This window comes from Cyprinus carpio, chromosome A18 (assembly GCF_018340385.1).
Source record: "Cyprinus carpio isolate SPL01 chromosome A18, ASM1834038v1, whole genome shotgun sequence".
NCBI classification, from domain to species: domain Eukaryota; kingdom Metazoa; phylum Chordata; class Actinopteri; order Cypriniformes; family Cyprinidae; genus Cyprinus; species Cyprinus carpio.
The window spans coordinates 25,721,752-25,749,445 of record NC_056589.1 but is presented as its reverse complement, the minus strand read 5'-3'; the positions used below and the strand labels follow the sequence as shown (position 1 = coordinate 25,749,445).

General features: G+C 37.8%; 2 protein-coding genes and 1 long non-coding RNA gene across 4 annotated transcripts; 1 reads left to right on the top strand and 2 right to left on the bottom strand.

Moving 5' to 3' along the window:
* Positions 1-3,286: 3,286 nt before the first annotated feature.
* LOC122148611 lies at positions 3,287-7,710 on the bottom strand. 2 transcript variants are annotated; one of them, XR_006162508.1, is made up of 3 exons: positions 7,578-7,710; positions 6,074-7,475; positions 3,287-5,774 (listed from the first exon to the last, which is right to left on the bottom strand). It is a non-coding gene; the product is annotated as an uncharacterized LOC122148611 (long non-coding RNA). The 2 variants fall into 2 exon arrangements; XR_006162507.1 differs by lacking the exon at positions 3,287-5,774 and having other exon boundaries at positions 5,992-7,475.
* An 8,621-nt stretch (positions 7,711-16,331) lies between these two features.
* On the top strand, positions 16,332-25,023 carry si:ch1073-390k14.1 (deoxyribodipyrimidine photo-lyase). Its single transcript, XM_042775654.1, has 8 exons — positions 16,332-17,189; positions 17,514-18,291; positions 18,923-19,095; positions 19,883-19,967; positions 20,057-20,289; positions 22,653-22,847; positions 23,508-23,733; positions 24,127-25,023. Exons 1-8 carry the CDS (start codon positions 16,965-16,967, stop codon positions 24,654-24,656), a joined length of 2,445 nt encoding a protein of 814 aa, XP_042631588.1. The 5' UTR covers positions 16,332-16,964; the 3' UTR covers positions 24,657-25,023.
* Positions 25,024-25,126: 103 nt separating this feature from the next.
* On the bottom strand, positions 25,127-27,337 carry LOC122148610 (glycine cleavage system H protein, mitochondrial-like). The gene is made up of 5 exons (XM_042775658.1): positions 27,141-27,337; positions 26,815-26,894; positions 26,653-26,716; positions 26,390-26,521; positions 25,127-25,652 (listed from the first exon to the last, which is right to left on the bottom strand). The coding sequence occupies exons 1-5, from the start codon at positions 27,289-27,291 to the stop codon at positions 25,555-25,557; spliced, it is 525 nt and encodes a 174-aa protein (XP_042631592.1). The 5' UTR covers positions 27,292-27,337; the 3' UTR covers positions 25,127-25,554.
* Positions 27,338-27,694: the final 357 nt, after the last annotated feature.

Here is a 27,694-nt window from a genome sequence, read left to right as displayed (position 1 = left end):
TGAAAATGCTTTGTAATAATTATTTATTATTTTATTAAATAATATAAAGTAACTTTTAATGCAAGTGACACAAAAAATTGACAGAAAATACATTAATATTAAATATCAATATATTATTCAGTATTATCAGAGCATGTGAGCAGAGCGGGGAGCAGATCAGTAAATGAGAGGGTAGCGTCATTTTACCAGCGTTGCCCAGTACAGCTGTACTACACCATGTTACAGCACAGTTGCGCTATAGCAAACAGGAACAAGTTTATTACATAGAAATTTCCTGCTGGCACGTTGAGCAGACTTTCCTTTTCCAGTGAGCATGAGCGGGGTTGTGGCTAGAAGAGATGCATCAAAAACCAGAAGCTAACAATAAATAGAATTTTCTACCTATTAGATTGTGTTTTATTAACATCCACCACTACAAAAACCTTAATTATTGCCCTTAAACAAAAGAAAAAATAGTAATTGTTGTTCAGTGTGAGAAATATTACACTATACTGATGTGCCCATGCCCAGTAGTTTTTGCCATGTAGCCTTAACCCATGAGAGGAACGCACATTCATAGAGCGGAATATTGAGTGGAGTGTCAGTGAAGGCACCTAGAGGAAGAGTGGAACTTGCGCTCTGAACACTGCTGGCGGTGCGGCACTATAAATTTTTTGGCTCATATTTTCGTCCATTTTATTCTTTCGGCTGAAAATGCAATTTTGGTGCATCCCTATAAAATACCAATGATATACTACTTCTGCCACCTCACCGGAAGTTGTACCCTCTTTCTTTTTTACAGTAGCACCCCCAAGAAACAGGTGGATAGAATGACGCTGGTTCGAGTGGGGGCTGCACATCATTGGCTACCGGGGAAGGTTAATTGACTCTGCGTTTAACATGCTAAATTATTCCAGTTTGCCTGCATGGCATTAGGGGCTGCAAGACTCCCTCCTCCTCAGCCGAGGTCAGCCCGGACCAGTCATTAATTAAACTTGTGACATTTAGCCAGATGAGTTTCCTCTGAGTGAGGATGATATTATTAATATTAACGACCCTGTGTGAATAGAAGCTGTAACCGACTGCGTTTTTTATGGCATCAGAGAGATTGAATCTTTCTCGAGCAGCAGATTTTAAAATGAAAATGCAGGTTGTGATATGGAGATCCTGCCTCATGCATAGTTGGTTTCAAAGCTAAATGTGATGCGTCAGGAGTTTTGTGCGTGAAAGCTTGTTCTCTGGAAGATGACTTGAGGAGGTTTTCTCTTGTTTCTCTTTTCTTTAAGGCGAGAATTTCCATATGCTAAAACTACTTACTGTCTGGTGCGTCTTTAAACAGCGTAATAATGCAGCAGATGACATGTTTGAGTGTTAATGGACAATCATTTCTGTAATTGCCTAGACCTAATAGATTGAAGATGCAATAGCGTCATTGGTTTTGAATGTCGACATATTAGCATGGAGATCATTTGTTTAAAAAATGCCAAGCCCACCCGTGTTTTGAAACAAAGTGGATTGTGGTACCTTCAGAGAGACCCTTCCCCCATCTCACTGGTTTTAATACTAGGCAGCGCAGGGCCGTTATGAGCATTTCAGCTCCTCTTGTGTTCTGATAGATGGGCTCTGCTGATACATGATCTATGATGTATACGGAGAAAGGCCAGCTCATCTTTATTCATGAGCTCGGAGCTGTGATTTCCTCTTAAAGAGACAGAGCCCCTCATTCGCTGCACCTTTCTCTAGTCGCTGCTAACGTGCTACTGATGTTGTTGTGATTTTAAAACAGCACCAAAGCTCTTTAAGAGCAAAGATGATAATGAATTTTCATCTAAATGGTTCTTGTTAAATAAATATTGTTTGCTTCAGATTTCATTAATGTTTTTCACAGAAGATTAGCCTGTAGCGGCATTATCATTATTTTTCAGTTGAGTCATTAAGAGATTCACGGACTGTGTGTCATGTTGTCCCTCTCCAGTGGAGCAGGTCGAGGCAGCTATAATGATCTCCCAGAATCAGAGAAAGCACTGGCTAGTGCTCGTTTCCAATTCATTAAAACCACTATGGTGTTCCTTAAGACAATTCGCTTAGCATGGGAGCATTGAGCGATTGGAGCAGCAAATTTTGCCGTGGATACATGCCATCTTCTATCTGTATTTCATTTAAGAACCCCATTAGATGCAAAACCACAGGACATCACCTGTTATCTTTCTATTTCTGGAAATAGCCTATATTGTTTCTGTTTTCTCTTGCGCGCCATTAAAGTATGCTTCCCGCAGTAGACATTTAGAGGGGAACCTGCTAGCTATCTGTCTCTGAAATGACTTTTTAATGGCCAACTGGATTTGCTCATCTATCACAGGTCTGCGGCGCTCTTGATTCTCTGATAAACTCAAATAGATTCGGTTACTAATGTTCACACAGCCGCCATCGCACTGTTCTATGTGCAGTTCTTTACTCGGTGTGGCAGAGAAATTCATCTGAGTGGGTTTTTCTCTTACTGAATCGTTCGCTCACAAAGTCAGGTTGCAAAGTAACATTAAATAGCTGTGAAACCAGGGTAAGCTCATAAGGGAGATGTCGCTCTATCAGCTTTTATCCAAAAAAAAAAAGTGCTTTGGTGACATTCTGTCAAAGCCTCAGCATTATATGTATAAGAAAATCTGTGAATGACTCAAAACACACACATTTTTTAAATATTTGGATTGTGGGTATACTAGTTGCGGAGAATGCTGAGGGAAAAATGGTTTGTGTTCCACAGAAGACAGAAAATCATATGGGTTTCATATGACATGAGGGTGACTAAATAATGACAGAATGACTTTAACCCTGTACATTTAACCTTGAGTATGTCATATAGGTGATGAAGGATAAAGGTTACTAGAATGCTGTTTGTTTTTGGAGATTATATTAATCTTTTGCGATTATATAAAGCAAGATTTTTTGGGATTAATTAAATCGATAAAAAAATTTGAGTGACAGTAAAGACATTTATCAAATCTATTTATCAAAGAATCCTGTTTTTAATATGGATAATAATTAGACATGTTTCAAATCAGCATATTAGAATGATTTCTGAAGGATCAGGTGTCACTGAAGACTGGAGTAATGGCTCCCGAAGCTTTGTCACCACAGGAATAAATTTACATTATAAAATATATTAAAATAAAAAACAGTTCTTTCAAATTGTAATAATATTTCACAATGTTACTGTTTTTACACAAATAAATAATAAGCATAAGAGACTTTAAAGAAAAATGTAAAAAAAAAAAAAAACTTTTGAACAGTATTGTAGGTTAACATTTACAAACTGGTTGCATGATACTAAGATGTAAATGTAACACATTCTTTAGTTATAGTTCATTATTCATTATTGTTTTGTTGTTGTTGTTTTTGAAAATAATCAATACTTAAAATATAAATAGTATTTTAATTACATCATTTTTAAAAAATTCTTTGTATGGAGTCTACAACATTGTACTGCAACATAACTGTAACCAAAATGCAGCATAAAATATCATGTTTACGAGCCTGTCTGAAATGTTGTTTGTAATATCGCGAAACGCAGAATGCCACATCTAAACATTTGCTGACTAAGAAACCCCCCCCCCCCCCCCAGGTTGTCAGTTTGACACGGTTGCTGTATAATATTTTAGGTGAGCATCTGTCTCTACAGGGCAGGAACTGAGCCATCATGTTAGTGGAAAGGGGGCGTAGGGGGGGCTTTTTAAGAATCAAGCCTGTGAAATGAGATGCTAATCAGAGGCAGCAGGAGCATGAACGGGCTACGCGTGGCTTCCGTGAATATCTCGCACTGATATGATAAATTATGCTAAATCTTTGACCCTTTGACCTTGGGGAGTCTGGCGTATGAAGGTTGGTTATATGGTTTTGAGACCCTACACCCCATGTAGAGTTAGTGATTTAAGACTGGTGGTGCGATTGTTAGTTTAGGGTGAGTTATTGAAGGGTTTAGAAAGTGGTACAAGTTGGCATGCTACAGGAAAAGGTGGGCAGGATAGCAAGAAGTACACCAACAGTGAGGAGGGGTCTATCAAAGTCATTAGCATAAGAAAAGTATGCAGTGTAGTGGTTGCGCTGAGCTGTCCACACTTGATAACGGCATGAAGCGTGCCAGACAAACACACACTTAATCGTACATGACATCTCACCAGGTGGTGGCCAACACCACATGTCTTTCCCTCTTTCTATTTTTACCCCCTTTCTTTTGGTTTCTTAAAAGAGAATAAATCCTTGAAGCTCCGTTTGTCCCTCAGCAATGCTTTGGTACTCGGTCTATACAAAAGCTTTGGATCAGGGCTTATTCTGGCTTCTGTTTTATTGTTTACCACATCACCGGCTAGCCTGTGCCATTCGCCACAGCAAGGCTAATATGAGAATATTTTAAAACAGTTTTATATTAGAACCCCCTGCATACACACTCTGTCACTTCTTCATTATATATGATGGATAGCCCAATTTAAAAAGCTGCTGAGGGAGCCTAATTTAGGCATGAGATTTTTAACGAGATTAAACATTTCACATTCATAGCAGGTAATCGATGCAGACATTTCTATCATACGTAGACCTTGCTGCTCCGGTGTTTACATACAGATTTAAATATATCCGTCACAGAGTAATTACATTAAAGTCACACTGGAGAATGGCCGTTCTTGGGTCTGGAGGTCGGATGCTGTTTTGCACTTTATTTACAAAGTATTTAAGGAAAATGACGTTATGATAAACGTAGGAGGTGAGTGGGAGTAATATTTAAAGTTCATTTATTCATTTCCTTTCAGTTTTCCTTTTCTATCCCGTCTTGTTCTTCTCCTCTCCTTCCCATTTCTGTCCTCCAACTGTGTTTGTCATTATGTTTCTGTAATGGAAAATTTCACATTTTTCTAATCTCTCCCCAATGCCGCGTGCAGTCTTCTCTTTTCTTTCATGGAAAATATTGCAGTGGTCCTCTGGTGGCCTGTTGGCTGGGGCATGATTTATTTCAGTTATGTGTGGATGTCCAGTGCAGAATAGCCCATTGTGCAAAACACAAAGAGGAAGGCCAGTCTCTGAAGCCAGGCAGATGGCACATCCTGGAATCAGAGACAATAGTCTTCACCCTGAGTTCTATTAAAGAACGCAAAGAGCTGCATACTAATCATGCATACGTTAAACTGCTGGCCTGTGCTGGACTTTACATCCTCTGAAACATATGGTTTATTTTAGGCACCGATATCTTAAAATCTCATTTTTATTTTCCCAAAGAGTGCTTTTAAGTGTTAAATGTCACAGAGCATTGGCATGGAATATAAGTACATTATGTGATTAAAACAATGTGTATGTGTTAATGTATGTATGTAGAACATTCATGAAAGAAAATAAATGCATTTTTTAATATTCATAAAAAATATGGCAAGTAAATAGAAAAATGGAATGCATCATCAAAAAAAAACAAAACCCAAAAAACATTCTTTTAAATGCACATTATACTGTAATTATAAATATATATATTTCAAAATAAAATGAAGCAACTGCTTAAGAAACATTTTGCATATTGAAACAAGACCCTCATTTCTCGTTGTGCCGTCCTCTGCCCCTCTCCCCTCTCTCTGCAGGTGCATGAGCAATTTAATGAGATGCAAATGAGGTATGCATACAGCCAATCTCATGTGCCATGATTAAGCTCAGGATATTAATGAATTCTCTCTCTGTCTCTCACTTGCTCTTTTTCTCTCTTTACATCTAGTAAATCCCATCTTCGTCTCTGTCACTCCATTGCAGGACTACTGCAGCAGAAATAGCTACAAGAAAGAGAGAGAGAAAAAAAACCGTTTGCCATGTGTCTTGGTACATGGTGCATTGAGGAGAAAGATCCTTTCAGAATTCTGTGCAGTTTCTTGCAACCCCCCCCCCCACCTCCACTCTTGCCATATTCCCTCTTCCTTTGACGCTCCCCTTTTGTGTTAGTGTATGTGTGTGTGTGTGTGTGTGTGTGTGTGTGCGCATGCAGTTTTTTTGGGCATAATCCATTTACATAATAAAGATGAGGTAAAATTAAGATCCCCACAGGAGTAAAGAAGAGAATCCCAGCGATACAAACCTCATTAATACAGCGTGATTAGCATATCCGTACACAATTGTCCACAATCGGTACAAAGAAAGACATAAAAGCGAAAAAAAGCCCCGCAAATTAATCGGCTCATTTCATGAGGTTGTTAATGTCTAATTTGAACTTGTTTATCGAAGGTTATGCTGAAAACAATGCCCGTTTCGGAACCAATCCTGCGTCGCTTTAACGAGAACAATGCCAATGAAAGATTCGAAGCACAAAGGTGTGTAAATCCCTTCCTTCAGAAAGCACCAGAAGGAAGAGGAGGAGAGACAATCTGCATTATTTATGCTCCTCTACAATGTCAAACACATCCAGTGAGGGACTGAATTCTCCACTCACTCTCATCACCTTCTCCCTGACTCAACAGGAAGTTTCGAGGATCCTCAAAACAGGTATTCAAGCACAAAATCACTCATTACTGCGTATACAGGTATGATGGTTTAAGGTCCTGTCCTTGGATTTGAAAAGCTCTAGTAGGTCCATAAAATTGCAAAAGTAGTGCATCCTCCTGGTAAATTTCACCATACTAACACCCGCCAACATGTATCCTTTTGGTGTTCCCGACGTACCAGAGAAAATTCACTCTTGCTTGTGTTCATTTGTGCAAACCATTCTGTTTTGTTTTTGTAGTACATAAAATCCATATTCCATAATGACTTTAGTGTTTGAATTGATCTGTTGAGTCACTGTATGATAAGTCAAGGCCTGTGGTTTCTTTAGCTTCTTCCTGTTTCCACACTTGTTTCCTCAATCTTCTGTCTTGTCCAGAATTTGAAACAAACTTGTTTTTGAATGACAGTTTCTTGATGTTTTCCTTTTCATTCCGTTTATCCTTTTACAAACCTTGTTGAATGTAAAGTGCCATTGGCACAGGGTTGGCAGAGTTACTGATGGCATCCGATGACATTCCATCAGTCTGGGTTGCTCATCACTTTTGTTCTCACAAGTGTTCCTGCCATATTCCTCCTCACCAAATCTGTCACACTAATTAACCCAACAAACTCTGCGAGTGTTAATTAAGCTGTCGGATCACTGTGTTTTTCAATCTTGTTTTGTGTTTCGTCCCTAGGGCTCTTTGTCTTTGCCAAGTGACATGCGTCAGGGGCTGGTTACCGCAGGAACATGCTGGCACTCTGCCATTTCCAAGCCACCGCCAACTTCCCAGCGGCATACTGCAGTGCAGAGATCCTGGCACACTGCCGAAGGTTGGCGCGTGCCAACGAGAGTAACAAGACATGTCGCATATCTCCATTATGACTGAGCAGATGCCATCGTACCCGCGTTGAGTGGCATCGACTTTGGGGCATCTGCTGCTTACTCTCTAGGGGACGTGCCTACTTAGAGCCTGGCACGGTCACGAAGGAGACAGCGAAACGCAGGATGGCGAAGCCTGTGGGAAATAACATTATGAGGTCGTGGTGAAGAGATCTGCACTTTCTGAAACAGTAAGAGGATAAAAGGTTCGTTAAGAGGTTCCGTTTTGCATACTCACACAGTTGCCATGCTGACGAGCTGGCGGATGGATCTTCAAAGAGCTCCAACTTTTTGAATCCAGTGCTCGGGAACATTTCGTTTGGAGGATGATGCCTCTCTTTTCTCTCGTTATCTGTCTCTCCTCCTCTCTCTTCTGTAGTGCCACCCTGCCTACACGCCCTCTTTGGCACCGGCGCTGAGTGGATGGCACTGTGCCAACCTCGCAAAACCACGGTGTTCATTCGCCACTCTGCGTCGTGCCCCCCCCACACACACACACACACCCTCCCTCTCTAACTCTTCAACCTTTTTCTCTATCCATCCCTCATTCAGTCGCTCTACTTTGAATCCATGTGCTGTCTTTGATGATTTCTGATATGTGGAGCGTTGTGTTTACTTGTCCGTACAGAGTGCCACAGTAACTTTCTATAGCGTTTTCTTGTTGCTGCTCTTCAGCTCTGATGTGCCTTTTATTTCTTGCCATTCAAAGATCACAAGTGCGCTTTTATGTCCCTTATGATACTCCATTTCCAGAGACACCCAAGCCTGTTTGCTGGGCCCCAACAAGTTGTACTCCCTTCTGTTCTGTTCTGTTTTCTATTCTTTCATTCAGCAAATCTATGCATGAAGCGTTTCGCAACAGGAGGTCTCTGCGATGCAAATCAAGCAGATTAGCATATCATTTAGTGAAATGCATATGCAAATACTCTTTGAAATTTGTGAGTTTTCAGCTTTGAACAATTCAAAAGTCTCTTGTGTGTGTCTTGATACCTCTTTCTTTTTACAATCTCTAATCTCTTCTCTCTCGCTCCCTTTTTCTTGTTTACGTTTCACCTTTTTGTCTCTAAGGGTTTGTATAGGGGAAATGCCATGCCGTCGAGATTACCAAAGGGTATTGAGAGTATTTCAGGGTAAAAAAGCCTACCTTGTGAGCATGTCTGCCCATCTGGGCATCAAGTCCCATTACACAGAAGAGAACTAATGGATGTGTGGCACACATACTGCTGGAGGAAACACTCATGGTTGTGTTTTCTTCTTGGGTATAGAATGTCTTTATATTAATAAGCTTTGAATTTTTTTGAAAAACCCTGGAAATTATTATTTTCAAAGGAAGGGGCCTAAAATAGGTGCAACAATGAACAACAAACCAGATTTTGGTTGCAATATGTGCTTAAAGGTATATATATATTATTGACATGGTTAGAAAAATGAGGATCATCCAAAATCTTGAATATGGATGAATAGATGAGAATATTAAACACAATTTAAAATTCCAGTCATGATTTATTATGCCAGTTTAATTGCATCAAATTGATTATTTATACCCAGTGATTCAAGACACAATGTCTTTTGAAATGGCTAATGAGGTCATTATATTGCACGTTAATTTCTGAAATATTTTGGCTAATATGATAATGCCCAATGTAGTATGCTCAGTCCCGTAATATATTCGACCATACTTGCCAGATTTCCCTCTGCTGTGATGTGATACTTACAAACACTTACACAGTGTATATACAGTGTGTGTGTGTGTATATATATATATATATATATATATATATATATATATATATATATATATATATATATATATATATATATATATATATATATATATGTATATACTGTACAAATATGTGTGTGTAGTTTTAACATGAAAACAAATGTTCTTTTGGTTCATTCCTTCCTGTCAGTGAACACTTGTTCTGTATGCCATTTGCAGAGTGGATGCACTTCCTGCGATTTAAAAAGATGACCGGATATGAGATGTTTGCTTTGGCAGGACACTGCCGGGGGAACATATCCAAACATATCTGTGTAAGTTTACACTTAATGGCACACACATACTACCATTTTTGTTGCAAAAACATACTAAATTGTGTTGAAAAATGTGTGAGGTGTGTGCTTAAAATATGGCTACCAAACAAATGCAAATTGCATTTCAGTCAGCTAATCCACATGTACAAACTCGCTCTAAGCACACACATTTAAGTGAGCAACAGTAATGGGAGGCCGCATGGTCACCTTGGAATATAAATCACATTTCCCATCAGCCTCTGCTCTGACCTCTGACCTTCACTCTGATATGGGGTTCAAGAAAATGTATATGTGTGAATGCGTGTGTGTGAATATCTCTTGGTCGATAGCTACAGGATCTCTGCTCTTCTACACTACATTATTCTCAAATCTGTCCATTAGCAGGGCCACAGAGAGTAAATCTCCTCACCTACACACACACACACACACACAGAAAGAGGTGTGATATTACTGTAAGATCACCGTGGAATAAAACTTACCATGCATGTCACGGAGCTGTCAGGTAGCGTTGCCATGGAGATCACCAGCAGGTGTCTTTATTATGTGCCGGCATCATGTTTGTCAGGCTCTTGCATGTGTGTGTGTTGGCATGTTCGCTCACTCATGCACAAATAGACATGTGAGCTTGCAGTGCTTTCTATTTGAAGACATAAGCTCAGACTGTTTTCAACACTGGACAAGCAAACCTCTTGCTTTTATTTATTACTTCATATTCCTTCAGAACAAATAAATCATTTTGAATCCGTCTCGCATTTTATTTCATTCTCTTTCCATTTGCGGTGGGAATACTTCAGGGCAGTTTTGTTTATTGGAGCTAATGGCTGAATATTAGGAGCTTCCATCTTTCAAAATGTATTCCGCTCCGAGCTATAGAGTGTGTGAAGTCAACCTAAACTCAAATGAATATCATTAAATTGGTCTTAGCTCTGTGAAACAACAACAACAAAAATATTCTCAGAGACAAACGAAATAGCATTGTTTATTCATCAGCCATTATCTAGATCATACTGTTGTTTACTGGTGGAACCGCGAGGAAACATGCAACATTAACAGATAATCTGAAGCACAAAAATATCATAAACCCACCTGGTCCGGATTGCATAGAATAGAATAGATTAGAATAGAAAACTATACATTAAGAAATTGTATGCAATTGTATGCAAATGACTTCTAAGTTCAGTATTTCATCAGTCACTATCTATATTCTACTGATTTTTGCTGGTGGAACTGAGAAGAAACATGCAACATTAACATAACTTAAACAAACAAAATATCATAAATTAGCCTGGTCCTGAGAATATAATAGAATAGAATAGAAATGTATGCAATTGTATGCAAATTACTATTAAGCGCAGAATTTCATCTGCCATTATCTGTTGTACTGATTTTTTTTTTTTTTTTTTTTTTTTGGTGGAATAGCAATACAGATAATCTAAAGCAACAACATATCATAAACCCACCTGATCCATAGAATAGAGTAGAGTAGAGTATAATATAATAGAAAAGAAAACTATACATTAAGAATTTTTATGCAATTGTATGCAAATGACTTCTAAGTGCAGAATTTTATCAGCCACTATCTATAATCTACTGATTTTTGTTGGTAGAACCGAGAAGAAACATGCAATATTTACATAATTTAAACCATCAAAATATCATTAATCAGAATAGAATAGAATAGAATAAGGAAATAAAATGTATGCAGTTGTATGCAAATGCATTATAAATGCAGCATTTCATCAGCCATGATTTAGATTGTACTGATTTTTGCTGAAGGAAGGAAACATGCATTATTAACAGATAATCTAAAGCAGTATAGAATACTCAAAGGAAATATAATGTCTAATAAGTGCAAAATTTACATATTAAAAAGGAATACACATATATATGGAATTATGGAAAGTTGTCCTGCAGTGTGACGTGATATGTTTTAAACAATTTTAAACAGTGTTTTTCTAATTCATTTTTAATTATGCGTGCAGTGTTTATGTCCTCGTGTTAATTGAGAACCTACATGAAATATTTGTACTTTTAAAAATTAATTTGTCACACCACGGGATTATTTAAATTGAGCTAGTGAAGGCAGGGAGGCAATTAAAAATGGTGGGGGAACAAAAAGAAGAAATAGTGAACAGTTACAGACTTTACAATATACACTTTGTCTTATACATTTATACTTTAAATCTTAAAAGATAAACAATAAACTAAACAAATACTTAGATAATGTTATGTCAGATACAATTTGCATTATCCAATTTGGCTATTAGTACATGCCACAAGATAATTTTATTTTTACCAATATTTTATGATGATAACTTTTTATCAATTTTTTTTTTCCCTGTATTTTTATAATCTTTTTATTTTATCTATGCATTTGGCAGATGATGTTAACCAAAGCAACTTGCAGTGTGCTCAGGCTTTGCGTTACTTTCCCCTAAGAATCAAACCCATTACTTTGGTTTTCTTTCTACATTTCAAGATATAAGTTTATAAATTCTGTGTTTGAATTTTACTTTATAATAGAGACCTTAAACATAAAACAGGACACTGGACATGGCAATTATTATCATACAATACATGTTCATTATTCCAAATCCCTGTATTCCTTAACAAGTATTTTTGGTTTATGACTAGCTCTCTTTGTCCTGTATTAGACTGTGCTGAAACAGAAGCTTTGATTCTCTAGTCTGTCTGTGTGCCTGGGAGATCACTGTAGATTTACACCGGCCTGAGGTTAGGACCAAAGCAATGAACATATAGCTACTTAAATACATGCAGGAACAGCACTGAAAGTGTGTATGGAATCCATGTTTAATCCTGATCTTTTTGTGACCTTCTCAAAAACTTCTAATCAAGAATCTTACATTAGTGATTTGTGTCACACATTATTATTATTCATGCAGGCATAGGAAAAGTAATGAAGGAAAAAATAATATTACTTGTATCACAAGGAAACACCCGAAATAAACTTAAAGGGGGCCTGCACTTGCACGCTTCATCTGAAATACACAGGCAGAAATACAAAAATGATAGTGTCCCTGGAGGGCAAATTACATGGTGTTTGAGTGTGTGTGTCTGTGAGATGCTGCAAAATGAAATTCCGCCTATAGGGAGTCAGACACGCGCTCCAAGTGAATAAAGGAGAACAAAGGATTACGCTCTCCCCGATTCCTCTTGTTGTGCCTACTGCCAGTACTCTGGTCATTTGTTCTTGCACTTTTTTTCTTTGTCCATTTTTCCCTTTCCTGCATCTCTAACAGCGGCTCTCAAAAAGCACAGAGAAATGAGCACATAAACACAAACACATACTGCTATAACAAAAAGTCACAAATAATGTCTGACATTTTCTGTCCTCTCTCTCTCTCTCTCTCTTTCTCTCTCTCTCTGCAGGCTGTGATTCAGCAGCTGTCCTGCTGATGCTGCACTCACTGTCAAACAGTGACCTCCAGAGGACAGTTAGAAAACTGCAGCCTGTGCCGGTTGGGAGTCAAGACTGCTGCTGCAAACTCGTTATTTGAGGGATAAGCATTAAACTAATGCCCGGTGACTGCGAGGATAAGTATGCATTTTTTTGTTTTAGAACACAAGCTCTAGATGTTTTCTCCATCCCTCCCATAGACATGTTACACGAGGTCACATCATCAGCTCCACTAAAATCCAAAGAATGAACTTCGTGAGCGAAAACTTAGGGGGGAAAAAAGTGTTTCCAATGTTCAAATGTATCAAATTAGTAATTAATGTAGATTAAAATGGCCTTGATATCATGATACATTTGAAGAAACATAAAACCAAGTCTATTTGAGTAACAAGATACATAATATAATTAATTCAGCATACGATTGAATATGTTAAGTAAAAAAAAAAAAATAATTGTTAGTCTGAATGCACTGTAAGTCGCTTTGGATAAAAGTGTCTGCTAAATGCATAAATGTAAATGTAAATAAAATACAATATTAATAATGAAAAAATGCCAAAAATAGTGATTATTCTTATATTACTATTATAAGTATTGTTTTTGCAGCCTATTTAAGCAGTTATATTATCTTTATTATTATATTATATAATAAAGCTTGTGTAGGCTGCAAAATGATAATAATAATAATAATAATAACAACAATAATAATAAGAGCAAGAAAAAGAGGTTTATAAGAGATAGATGCACTAACATACTGTACTTGAAATCATGCATAATAATAATAGTAATAATAATAATTATTATTATCATTATTGTTATTTAATATGTATTAAAGCTTCTGTAAACAGCAAACAAATATTATTATTATTATTATGCAGTCTATTTAAGTAGTTCTATTATTATTGTTGTTGTTGTTGTTGTTATTTTGCAGTCTACACAAGCTTTTAGATACAAAATCCTCTGTTTTCCTCTGCAGATCTGTCACTTTAAAGCCTTGTCTAATATGACTCTCTCTCTCTCTCTCTCTCTCTCTCTCTCTCTCTCTCTCTCTCTGTCACCTTTTCTCTCTTTTCCCCTTCGTGCGTCCTTCCTGAAAGGCAGCAGTAATGTGATTTTTCAGTAATGTAATTTGTCTGCGTGTGTGTCAGTGTGCGGACAGTGAGGAGGAATCTGATCCAGGCTGAATGATTTATGATGTTCGTTCCACCGTTTTCCTAAAACACGTTTCTCTTCATTTATTTTTAATCTTCAGAGCGATTAGTTCTCCCTGTCACCTGCTATACAGCGTCTGAGCGGAGCATTAATGAGAGAGCGAGAGACAGATGCACAGACATATATTTACTCCACATGAAAACATGCAGAATAGAACAGATAGAAAATAAAGAGCAAACAGTAAATAGTACATTTGATTTTGTCCATCAGCACTGGAGAAAGATGTCACCTCATATTACTCTGAATGAGCATTCACTCAAATCAGAGGTCAGACTCAAAGCAGCCAATTGAAATCACTCCCTGCATTTCCATGGCAACACGCTCCATATATGACTCCACTTACACGCCTTGATAGCTTTATTTCCTTTACTCATCTTTTTATTTCCTTCAACTCCTTCCACTCACTCTGTTTTTCCTGCAAAGCGTGTTGTTTGACAACCAAGCATTTTCATTTGAATAAATTAAACTGAGATGTTTTGTTTTATGTCAGTTCATATAAAATATGCTTTATAAAATACAGATTGCTTTACAGTAATAAACAGGAGAATGATAGTTAACATTGCAAAATTCTTAAATTATGAAACAAATTCAGTTTCAGCTATAAAGCAGTTCTACAGAACACAATAGTGTCATTATTCAGCTCTCTCTCTCTCTATATATATACACACACACACACACACACACACACACACACACACAAGCTGTAAAAAGTATTGCGAATAAGATTATTCGAGTAGATTTTACGAGAAAATACTATTTCAGTCTTTCTACTTAAAAATTTCATGTTCAATTCAACTTGTTTCAACAGGTAACTGCTGTTTCTTTGTAATTTAATAGCGATTTCTAAATGAAAACGTGTCTATATATACTGTATTATTTATTCATATTCTTTATTTTTCAAATAATATACATTTTTTTCACATTTCTGCTCATAAATCCTCCAAAAATTGTCCCCATTTGCTTCTAATGCTAAACTGTAACACTGATTTTAGCTTATTATTTGTTTAATTTAGTAATTAATTCATTGTAATTTGAGGGACCTGTGGCATGTATTTCATGGTAATCAACATCTGACTATGTCACAAATGCTGGCAAACTTGTGTTTAATCTGGAATATTCTTTTAATAGTATTTAAAATAGCAACCACATGGCAGTGTTCTAAAACCCGCTCAGAACACTTTAACAACTGCATAGCAACACCCTGGCAACCACCTACACCCTTGCATTATGGCAGCGAGTTTTACATTAACAGTAGTCACCACTCTAGTTTATCTATCAAATCTAGTTTATTTATGCTTTTATGTAAGCATACATACATTTTGTGCCCAATGAAGTGGTTAACTGCTTTCGGGCCACTCTCAGTCTCTTTCTCTCTAATCGCCCTTCTCTCTGAGCTTTAAATAAAGAGCTGATCAGATCATACGATGAGGTCAGTGGGACAGAGCGGAGGGAGGTGGGGGCTCGTCTGTATTGATCTGCTGTCTGTTAGACTTGTTCTACTGTCTAAACATTATTGATTACACTGCCCTCAAACACAGGCTCCCTGTTCAATTTTCATTTTAAAGCTATTTGTTCCTGTTTAGAAAGGCTTTAGTCCACTTGTAAGTCAATACACATGAAAGAAAAAGATAGTAACACATTGTTTTACATCATGTGCTGTGTACACGTGTCTCTGTGTGCGTATATCTATGTCCGAGCTTCAAAGAGAGTCAGTGGATACGTTTTAAAGAAGCAAGTTAGCCACTAAGCCAGTTAATTTTTATTAGGCCTACTTAATTACTGAACCAAAATATACCATCTATTCAATAGAAATAAAAATTATACATACATAATATACATATATATATATATATATATATATATATATATATATATATATATATATAAATATATATATATATATATATATATATATATATAAGAATATAGAAAATAATTATTGTATTAACTTTAATATTATTGCCTCTGTTGCTAGCAAAACGTTAGATGGTATTATTACAGAAGGTTGTATTAAACCGTCGGCCTCTGCTGGTACAATCACTTAACTGCACTTTTCTCCACAAAACACTTCAAATATCAAAGCTAAGGAGCTCTGAAATAAATTAAAAATAAATAAATCAAAATAAGTAAATACATTTCATCAAGTAATATTCTTAATCATATCTTTTATTTATTAGATATATACAAAAAGTTACAGGCCTATTTCAAACGTATATATGTAACGATACATGCATGTCATGTAGGCCCTATAAATAAATTTAGAAAATAAAATGTATTATTAATTAATTAATTAGCATTTTTATATTAAAAAGTATATATTTTTTCAAATACAGGGATGAAATGTGAAAGTTTATTCGGGATAGAATGCCATTTCTTTGCTTACTTATTATTGGCAAATAAATGGATGAATACCCAGATGTAAGCTTTTAAAATAATATTTTTAAAAACCTACTTAAGTCAAATGTCATTGTGTGTCTGTATACAGCAGGAGAGAGAAACTTGCAGAGATAATCACAGAAAATGGTTTTGAAATGTCTGATTGATTGGCTCTCGTATATATTTGGATTAACACGTGCCACACTGAGGGGGAGGAGCATCTGTAATATGCTCGACCAGGATTGGTCAGACGGCTTATTCAGAACCGCCCCTTTACAGTCGCTGGAGGCGCTGTTACATATTCCTCATGCTTCTGATACTAAAGTTTATGTAGTTAACGTAAGTAATTAATCTATCATTATATCCATTTTCGGTAATTAAACATACGGATGTAATATAAACACAAGTAAAGCGTTACTGACGATGTTACAGTGGGTTATGAAAGCCCCGCAGCAGCTGCTTGTGTAACCTCTCAGCTCATTCATTCACGCGTTTTGTAACGCGGCTCGCGGATGCATTCTGTCTGTCAGTTTGTGTCATTTGTATATTTACTACGTTGAAAAGCGACGGATTTCCTCCAAGAGAATGTCTGTAAGCAGAGATATGAAGTCCGTGTCTCAGGTCCGTGAACTGCTGAGAGAGCTGGTGTTGGGTCGTGAGGATCCGGACGGGTTTTTCTGCATGTGTTTATCTCTGCTGGGGGACGCAGACACCCGAACACACTTTCTGGACGTGATCAAACCCCTTTTATCCGAACATGAACATTTACACAGTCAGCTGACTGCAATCTTTTTGGAGTACTTCTCTAAGGTAGTGTGGATTTCGTACTGTACCAAACAAAAATAATAATAATAATAATAATATATATATATATATATATATATATATATATATATATATAATGATATATATATATATATATATATATATATATATATATATATATATATATATATATATATATATATATACATATATATACATATATATATATACATATATATATATATAGCCTATAATATAGCAGCAAATCTGAATGATTTCTGAAGGATCATGGAGCAGCTGCTGGTATTCAGATTAAACTGCTTGTGTTGTGCAGTATGTTAAAACATATTTTGTATGTTGCTTTTTCAGGATAAAGCAGATGAATTAGAGTTGGCTTTAGCACTCTCTCTTTATGAAACCAAACTTACCAAACCAGATCATCAGCCTTACAAAAGCTCTGCCGACTTGAGTACAGTAACTTCAGGTGTTGATCTTTCAAACGTCAGTGATAGAGCTGAAGTAGCAGAGAGCCAGGCTGTTGCAAAATGGACACTAGATACAGAAGTGCATAACACCACGTGTGCCATTAAAAACACAAATAAAGACAATGATGATCTTAAGGTCACAAAGTCAACAAGATCACAAAGGCGCCGTCTGCGTAAGAAGCAGCATTTGTTGAAGAACCCATCGGGACCACGACCGGTTCTGCTCTGGTTCAGAAGGGACCTCCGCATGTGGGATAACCCTGCTCTTATTGACTGCCTGGAGCTTGGTGCACCTGTCATTCCTGTCTTCCTGTGGAATGCGGTGGAGGAGGAGGGTCCAGGGGTTACCGTGGCAACCGGTGGGGCATCTAAATACTGGCTGCATCAGGCACTAGTGAGTCTGAACCGCTCTCTGGAGAAGCGTGGAAGCCACTTGGTGACGCTGAAGGCAGAGTCTTCATCTTTGACAGCTCTGCAAGGGTTAATCACTGAGACGGGGGCAGCGTCGGTTGTGGCAACAGCCCTGTATGAGCCGTGGCTGAAGGAAAGAGATGACAGCATGTGGGAGAAACTGGAGAAACAAGGTGTTAAGTGCCATATCTACCACTCCTACTGCCTTAGAGACCCCTACACGGTCAGCACACAGGGCGTTGGACTACGAGGTGGGTAATGAGGTTAAAGCCAGGGCTGATGGGGTGGAAAATTGGGGATTAATTTTTTGCATTTGATTGGTGATTGTTCATACATTTTTAAATTCATCTTTAAAAAGTAATCAACTTTTTTTTAAATGTAATTTGTACATTAATTATGCCTTAAAGCAAGATGCTGTAGGCAAGTAGGATACAAATTGTTAGGTATTGCCATAATTCCCCAGCTGAGTCCCACATTAAGTTAAGATAATTGGATCACAAATGTTCTGAAATGTTATTTAATTATGCAAATGATGCATTTCTGAAATGTTATGTTTAAATATGCAAACGAGGCATTGTCTAATTAAATATGCACCAATTTGCATGCATTTCCAGAACAAAAACCTGAATATTGGAACAAGCAGAGAGGGTTTTGGGTATCTTTTTTTCATCATTCCACAAATCAAAAAAATAATGTCTGGGGCAATTAAACGTCCACAATAATAACTGCACAGCAAGACACTAAAGAATACCTTGGCAAACATATAGCACTGCCCTGACAACCAATTACTACACCCTAGCATGATAGCAGCAACTTCTGCATAGGCAAACACCACCAAAATCTAAAGCGCTAATTTCTTAAAGGTTTCTACATTATTTGCAGGTATTGGCTCTGTCTCTCACTTCATGAGTTGTTGCCAGCAGAATCCTGGCAGTGGACAGACCTCTCCGCTGGATGCCCCCGCTGCCCTGCCTGCTCCCTCAGCTTGGCCGCAGGGATGCCCACTTGTTGATCTGGGACTGGCACGCATGCCACGCAGGAAAGATGGCACAGAGGTGAAATATTCAGACCAACACTAACACACAACTGTTGAGTTCATCTGATTTCTGCCATATAAGTCAGTGTGATTTTATTATCACTGAGATACTATAATAGTCTTATAGCAATGTTTTTGTCATTTTTAGTAGTTTTATGGTTTATGTGTTTAAATAGGTTTTTAACATTTTTTAAGTTTTAGTTTTTTAATTTAGTTCTTTTTAAACATCAAACTAAATTAAAATGGGAAATGTTGTTTTAGCAACTAGTTGAATTTCTTTTTTATATTATATTTTATTATTTTATTTTATTTCAGTATTTATTTTAATTCAAGCAAAAATGTTTTAGTTTTAGTTAATTATAATAACCCTGAACAAGTTCTTATATTTTAAATTTGATGTACTTGTTGCTATTTATTAAACTAACAATTTTGGGGATTTATGTTAATAATCTTAGGTAATTCCTTTTTGGTGCTTATTATTATGATCATTATTAATACTATGTTTGGAATGTTCATGTTTTTAAATAAAGAATTTATATGATTTTGAAATGTGTAAATAAAAAAGTCAAAATCAAAGTCTTGAGACACATTTTTAAAAGTTGAGCTTATTTGAACTTGAGCGCTGCGTTTTGCCCCAGTGTCATGTGCAAGGCACCACAAAAGATGCAAGTTGTAATCACAGCAGTAATCACAGCAAAGACTACCTTCTAGCAAGTGTATGTAAAAAAGCAATGGAAAAGTAGTTCAGTCGGATGCAAGTTGCAATTTTACATAATTAAAGTGCTTTTGTGGTGTGGTATTGACAGATTGACTGGGCTGTGAACATTCGGAAATCATGGGACATCAGTGAGGAAGGAGCTCAGGCTCATCTTGAGGCCTTCCTGCGAGATGGTAAGACATATTTCCAGGGCACATGTTTTAATATAGCAGCATTACAAGCCAATCCATCATTTTGCGCTCATCAATTGACTTCATTGTAGGTGTGTACCGTTATGAGAAAGAGTCAAGTCGTGCGGATGAGCCCAACACCAGCTCTCTATCTCCATATCTGCACTTTGGGCAGTTGAGTGCACGCAGCCTATTATGGGATGCCCGTGGAGCTCACTGCAGACCTCCCAAGTTCCAGCGCAAACTGGCCTGGAGGGACCTGGCGTACTGGCAGCTGTGCCTTTTCCCAGACCTGCCCTGGGAGTCCCTCAGGCCACCGTACAAGGCAAGATTCATATTTATAATACTGCCCTGCATCATACAGGTCCTTCTCAAAAAATTAGCATATTGTGAAAAAGTTCATTATTTTCCATAGTGTAATGATAAAAATTGAACTTTCATATATTTTAGATTCATTGCACACCAACTGAAATATTTCAGGTCTTTTATTGTTTTAATACTGATGATTTTGGCATACAGCTCATGAAAACCCAAAATTCCTATCTCAAAAAATTAGCATATCATGAAAAGGTTCTCTAAACGAGCTATTAACCTAATCATCTGAATCAACTAATTAACTCTAAACACCTGCAAAAGATTCCTGAGGCTTTTAAAAAACTCCCAGCCTGGTTCATTACTCAAAACCGCAATCATGGGTAAGACTGCCGACCTGACTGCTGTCCAGAAGGCCATCATTGACACCCTCAAGCGAGAGGGTAAGACACAGAAATAAATTTCTGAACGAATAGGCTGTTCCCAGAGTGCTGTATCAAGGCACCTCAGTGGGAAGTCTGTGGGAAGGAAAAAGTGTGGCAAAAAACGCTGCACAACGAGAAGAGGTGACCGGACCCTGAGGAAGATTGTGGAGAAGGACCGATTCCAGACCTTGGGGGACCTGCGGAAGCAGTGGACTGAGTCTGGAGTAGAAACATCCAGAGCCACCGCGCACAGGCGTGTGCTTTTGAACCAGAAACAGCGGCAGAAGCGCCTGACCTGGGCTACAGAGAAACAGCACTGGACTGTTGCTCAGTGGTCCAAAGTACTTTTTTCAGATGAAAGCAAATTTTGCACGTCATTCGGAAATCAAGGTGCCAGAGTCTGGAGGAAGACTGGGGAGAAGGAAAATGCCAAAATGCCTGAAGTCCAGTGTCAAGTACCCACAGTCAGTGATGGTCTGGGGTGCCATGTCAGCTGCTGGTGTTGGTCCACTGTGTTTTATCAAGGGCAGGGTCAATGCAGCTAGCTATCAGGAGATTTTGGAGCACTTCATGCTTCCATCTGCTGAAAAGCTTTATGGAGATGAAGATTTCGTTTTTCAGCACGACCTGGCACCTGCTCACAGTGCCAAAACCACTGGTAAATGGTTTACTGACCATGGTATTACTGTGCTCAATTGGCCTGCCAACTCTCCTGACCTGAACCCCATAGAGAATCTGTGGGATATTGTGAAAAGAAAGTTGAGAGATGCAAGACCCAACACTCTGGATGAGCTTAAGGCCGCTATCGAAGCATCCTGGGCCTCCATAACACCTCAGCAGTGCCACAGGCTGATTGCCTCCATGCCACGCCGCACTGAAGCAGTCATTTCTGCAGAAGGATTCCCGACCAAGTATTGAGTGCGTAACTGAACATAATTATTTGAAGGTTGACTTTTTTTTGTATTAAAAACACTTTTCTTTTATTGGTCGGATGAAATATGCTAATTTTTTGAGATAGGAATTTTGGGTTTTCATGAGCTGTATGCCAAAATCATCAGTATTAAAACAATAAAAGACCTGAAATATTTCAGTTGGTGTGCAATGAATCTAAAATATATGAAAGTTTAATTTTTATCATTACATTATGGAAAATAATGAACTTTTTCACAATATGCTAATTTTTTGAGAAGGAAAAAATACTGCATTTTTGCTTTTGAAAGCCATTTGTAAGAAGTCTTGTATTATCCCTTAATCGGCAGAAAAACTGCCACAAGGATTCCCGTCTTCCTTTAAGCCAAGTTATAACTATTTGTTCAATTCTTAGACAATTTTCACATTTATGAATGATTCTGAAGACATTATTCTGATCCTAATTTCAGCTTTTTCCACTCCTTTGAAGATTGTTAATGAAATTATACGATGAGTGCACTTATCAAAATATAGATGCATTAAAAACCAATGGAAAGGTTTTTTTTTAATGATATTTATTAACTCCGCAACATCAAAATAGGTAATGTTAGGTAACCTTTTTTTAATAGCTGATTTTTTTTTTTCAAGATGCAGGACTGTTAGGCTCCCACCTAATATGCTTGTATGGAAAGTACAAAATGATTTAGACAATGTTTATTGCAGACAGAATGGGATATTGGTTTCAAAATCATGTGACTTGCTTAGGAGAGAAGTGCTATTGCTCGATCAGATTTATCATTTTTGCCTGCCAGATAATAAAACAGGTGAAAAAATCCCATAGACAAGCTATGGAGAGACCCAAGCCATCATAGAGACTTGTGGTGGACTCTTTTTATTTACGCCAATAAGCAACTGCATATTAATTCCCAAGCAACCACTCACAACATTCTAACATCTAGGTGGCATCAGAAAATGTATATATGTAGTTATGTGATTATTGTTACAATTTCATTGGCATACTCGTATGTTGACTCATGAGCAGGCTTTGCGCTGGAGTTCAGACCGTGTCCATCTGAAAGCATGGCAGCGTGGATGCACAGGATACCCACTGGTAGATGCCGCAATGAGACAGCTGTGGCAAACTGGCTGGATGAACAACTACATGAGACACGTGGTTGCCTCCTTCCTCATTGCTTATCTGCATATTGCTTGGCATGAAGGATACCGCTGGTTTCAGGTGGGACATGCAAAATCCAAAAAGATTTAATGCTTTTATTTTTTTTGTTCATAATTAATTGCAAGTTCATATCTTACAATTGCGTTTGTTAATTTTGAAAAAAGTCACGATTGCAAGACGTAAACTCAGAATTCTGAGAAAAAACTCATAATTGCAAGTTTATAACTTGCAATTATGTGATATACAGTAAATTTGCTATTCTGAGATAAACACAGAATCCTGAGAAAAGTCAAAATTGCAAGAAAAAAATGTCAGAATTGTTAGATAAAAAGTCATAATCTTTTTTTTATATTTTTATTTTATATGTGATGCTACAGCTAATGCAAAACCCCTAACCATAATTATGAATCTTCTGTGCATAACTCATGTTTTATTGAGGATATGTCATATTTTTCCACATCAAGTAATCCAATAGCTCCCACTTGGGAATGGGTTATTTTGACTTTTATCCGGTAAGAAACCACCTAGCAACCAGTCAAAGTACCCTAGAAACCAAATAACCACACCCTGGCAACACAGTACAGTAGCACTGTGCCAGCAAGTTCAGCATTCATGAACTGGGTTTCTGGTTTGTTGATGTGCCAATGTGCCAACTTTAGCATAAATGACGTGTAATGACCATTCACCACAGCATCTGAACACTCTTTCTCCATTTTACAGGACACGCTGGTAGACGCTGATGTTGCCATAGACGCCATGATGTGGCAGAATGGAGGAATGTGTGGACTGGATCACTGGAACTTCGTCATGCACCCTGTTGATGCAGCGCTGACCTGTGACCCCTATGGCACCTATGTGCGACAGTGGTGTCCTGAACTGAAGGCACTTCCTGATGACCTCATCCATAAGCCCTGGAAGTGCCCAGCATCAATGCTGCGTAGAGCAGGTCTGTTGTACTATATAATCTGTTCACGATTATCAGTTATACATAATGCTTTGTTTAGTGTTTTTTATTTATAGTGGTGAATATGCACAGTAATCCATCAATAATTCTGATTGTAGAAAACACAAATACCATCATTATGGTCAATTTCCAATTTAGGGCTGGGCAATATACAGCAAAAATAACTTTATTGTGAAATAAAATTACTCATATTGCAATATAGGATTTTGGTTATATTGTCCACCAGTATTCCCAATAAAATCAAGTCCCATACTTTTTTTTCCCCTAACAGGACACTCCGTTTCATTTGGATGTCACATTACGGAGATATAATAGGTTAAATCACATTTATACTAAATCATATCTATACTATCTATTCTCACTTTCTGTTCACAGGTGTGGTTTTAGGTGGCAACTACCCGGAGCGGATTGTTGTTGACCTTGAGGAGCGACGTGCACAGTCTCTACAGGATGTTGCGACAGTGAGAAGACGCTTTAGGGAGTTTGTTGACCAGAGATCAGGTTGTGACCTGGTACCTGTTCCTGCAAGGTTGGTGCAGGACGCTCTGGGCAGTATTGAGGATGTTGTGAATCGTGAAGGAACCGGGTTTCTCCTCCCAGTCATCACCCGCATGGAGTTTAAACACCAGTCAGAGGATCCAGACAGGCAAGATAACCAGTACAGCGCTGTGCTGAAGGGCTACGTCAGCCGCAAACGGGACGAAACCATTGCCTTCCTAAATGAGAGAGACTTCACAGCCAGTGTGATGTGTGAGAATGCACAGCGTAGAGAGAGGCTAGAGAAGGACTGGTGTCTTCTGGAGGGTCTGCCTCAGCCCATAGTCTCACGCGGCAGGGCCAGACGTACCCCAACCAGAGACCCTTACAGCAAAGTGCCTGGAGGTGTCGCTGTTCCCCGCAGATAACCGACTGACATGTTAAGACTGGAACACACTACACAACTTTTGCAGACACTGGTCAGCCAGTCTGCAGATTTTTAGCAGTCGGAGTTGATTTCGCACATATTCATAGTGTATTATGGGCAGACGATTTTTTTTTTTTAGCTTCAGACTTTCATTACTTTTAGTCTGAAGATATCAAACATGTTTGATATTTTGACTTTTTAAAACTTTAGTAGATAATTCAATACAGATGGCCTATTTTGCTTTCTTATCCTGTACAAACCCATCCATTGTGGTGTTGGAAACTGTTTGATATTTAACATTAATGACTAAAGCTTTGTTTTCTTTAAAGGGTGTTTTATAAAACAATACTACTTAAAATAATTCATTTGCAGACATTGGGTTCTTTATTTTATAAATTAGTCTTGTCCGAGGCACATTTGGCATCAAAAAGCAAGATTTCTAATGCAATAAAACCATTTAAAGCAGAGAGGTGTTTCAAATAGATGTTTAATGTTGTTAATTAATTAACTCTGTTATGAGTTCTTTAAAACTAAGACCGATTTCACCAGGTTTCATAGTTGTCCTCAGACTGAACATTGGGTGTTATTCGTCCTCCACATTTTATTTGTAGCTTACACCAAGAAATGACAAGCTTTTACAGAAACAGTGTAACATCTACAAAAGAGATGAAACTGTTACATAGTCTGTGTCTCTGGGGATACATATAGATCCTTGCAATCCAATCAGGTTTGCTTGTTGCTTTCCAAGCCAAGTGCATAATGTTGCGTCCATGTGGTCCCCTCCTGTGGCTGGGAAAATGTAATTTAAGAAAACATCTAAACTTAATCATCTACTATAAACATTCCTTAATTGATTGCTTTTAAATTCTCCTCTATATGCAACATGCCAGCAGCACGCTCTAGTCCTCTATAGATTTGATGTATCTCTCATAAGCAGCTTCATTCATCAGTCCATCCAATTCCTCAGGAATAGACACAGTCATCTTTATCAGCCAGCCTGTGAACAAAACAGACACTTACTGATGACAAAATGTACATTTTGTTTGAGAGGCCATCCAAGATGTACATGAGTTTGTTTCTTCATCTGATCAGATTTGGAGAAATGTAGCATTCCATCACTTGTGCATCAATGGTTCCTCTGCAGTGAATGGGTGCCGTCAGAATGAGTCCAAACAGCTGATAAAAACATCACAATAATCCACACCACTCCAGTCCATCAATTAACATTTAGTGAAGCGAAAAGCTTCATGTTTATAAGAAACAAATCCTTCAAGACCAAAAAAATAAAAAATCTCGTCTGAAATAGGAGAGAAATTTACACCTTTGTATTTTGATGTGGGAGGACAACAGGTGATAAACTTTTTCACTGGAGGAGCGCTATAATGAAAAATTGACTAGTATTTTATATTTAAAATCAGAACATCTTAATGGATTTTGTTTGTTTCAAACACGCAACTTTTCGCTTCACAAAACTGACGACTGATGGGGATAACTGTGATGCTTTTATCAGCTGTTTGGACTCTAATTCTGACGGCACCCATTCACTGCAGAGGATCCATTGGTGAGCAAGTGATGTAATGCTACATTTCTCCAAACCTGATCTGATGAAACAAACTCATCTAAATTTTGTATGGCTTGAGGGTGGGTGCATCTTCATTTTTGGGTGAACTATTCCTTTAAGTTGAAAGATTCCAGGCTAGTTTGAGTCAAAATGAGACTGAAGTAATGTCTCACCGTCTTTATAGCAAGATTTGTTAACCAGTCCTGGGTTGTCCGCCAAGGCGTCATTGACATCCGTCACCTCCCCCGTCAGAGGAGAGTACAACTCACTCGCTGCTTTAACACTCTCCAGAGCACCAAATTCATCTACAGTACAGATAACAATACATAAACAATAATAACTGATCCTAATATTTGCTTGATTTACAACAAACAAATAACTGTATTAACAAGTTTTTCAAAAGCAGTATTCTCCAGACTAGAGCAAGAGTAGTTACCAGACTGTGCCAACTTTGTGCCAACTTCAGGAAGCCCACAGTAGACAACGTCCCCCAGTGCCTCCTGGGAACATTACATTATAAACACATGACAATACATCCTATTTTGTCCCCCCCCAAAAACACATCTTAATATAACGATTACGTCTAAACTAGTCTTACCTGTGCAAAATTACTGATGCCCACTGTTGCCACACCACTGTCCACGCGAACCCACTCGTGTTTGTCTGTGAACTTCAGTGCTGCAGAATGACAGAGAAAACTGTTTTGTTAGGGTCACAGGCGGATCAAGGTATAAAAAAAAAAAAAAAAAAAAAACCGTAGAGCAACAAGATTTATAACTGTGCACGTAAAGATGCATTTAAACGTGCATGTAATATAGTTCATTCATTCTGAGTTTATCACTAGCATAGCATTTGAATGATTGCAGCACAGACAGATATAAACTTTCACGCGAGTCGCCTGTAAACATTCATAAGTTTGAATACCTGCGCAAAATCGAGTGGTGGTGCTCAGGGCTCTTTTATAGCATGTCCTCGCCAGCAGTCTAGCTGGAGTCAGAGCGTTTCTGTTTGACAGTCGAGGCAGAGAGGAGGTCAAACTAACAGAAGCACATCGTAATATTGTGCACATCGCCATTATTCCCCTCACGCAAACATTAAAGGACGCCGGCGCGCCTTGATGATGTCATTATTCGAATGGCCTCAGACGCGCCAAAGCGGTGCTTTGAAGTGTATGTTTGTGTTTGCGTTGAATGTATCTAGTGAATAATTAGTCTTGTATGTCTATATCTATAACCGGATAGTTGACAAATAACACGGACATCAACTTTTTATTCAACAACATCAAACTTTTGCGTATTTATTTGTAACTGTGCTATTTTAATCACATTTTGCTTTTGTGAAATTCACACAAAAAGTCATTTTAGTACAAATAATCCACGTAGTCTCTCAATTATATATGAGATCATAAAATTATAGGCCTGCATATTAACAAACATTTTTAATTAAAAATTACACATATTTTTAAATAGCACTATTCA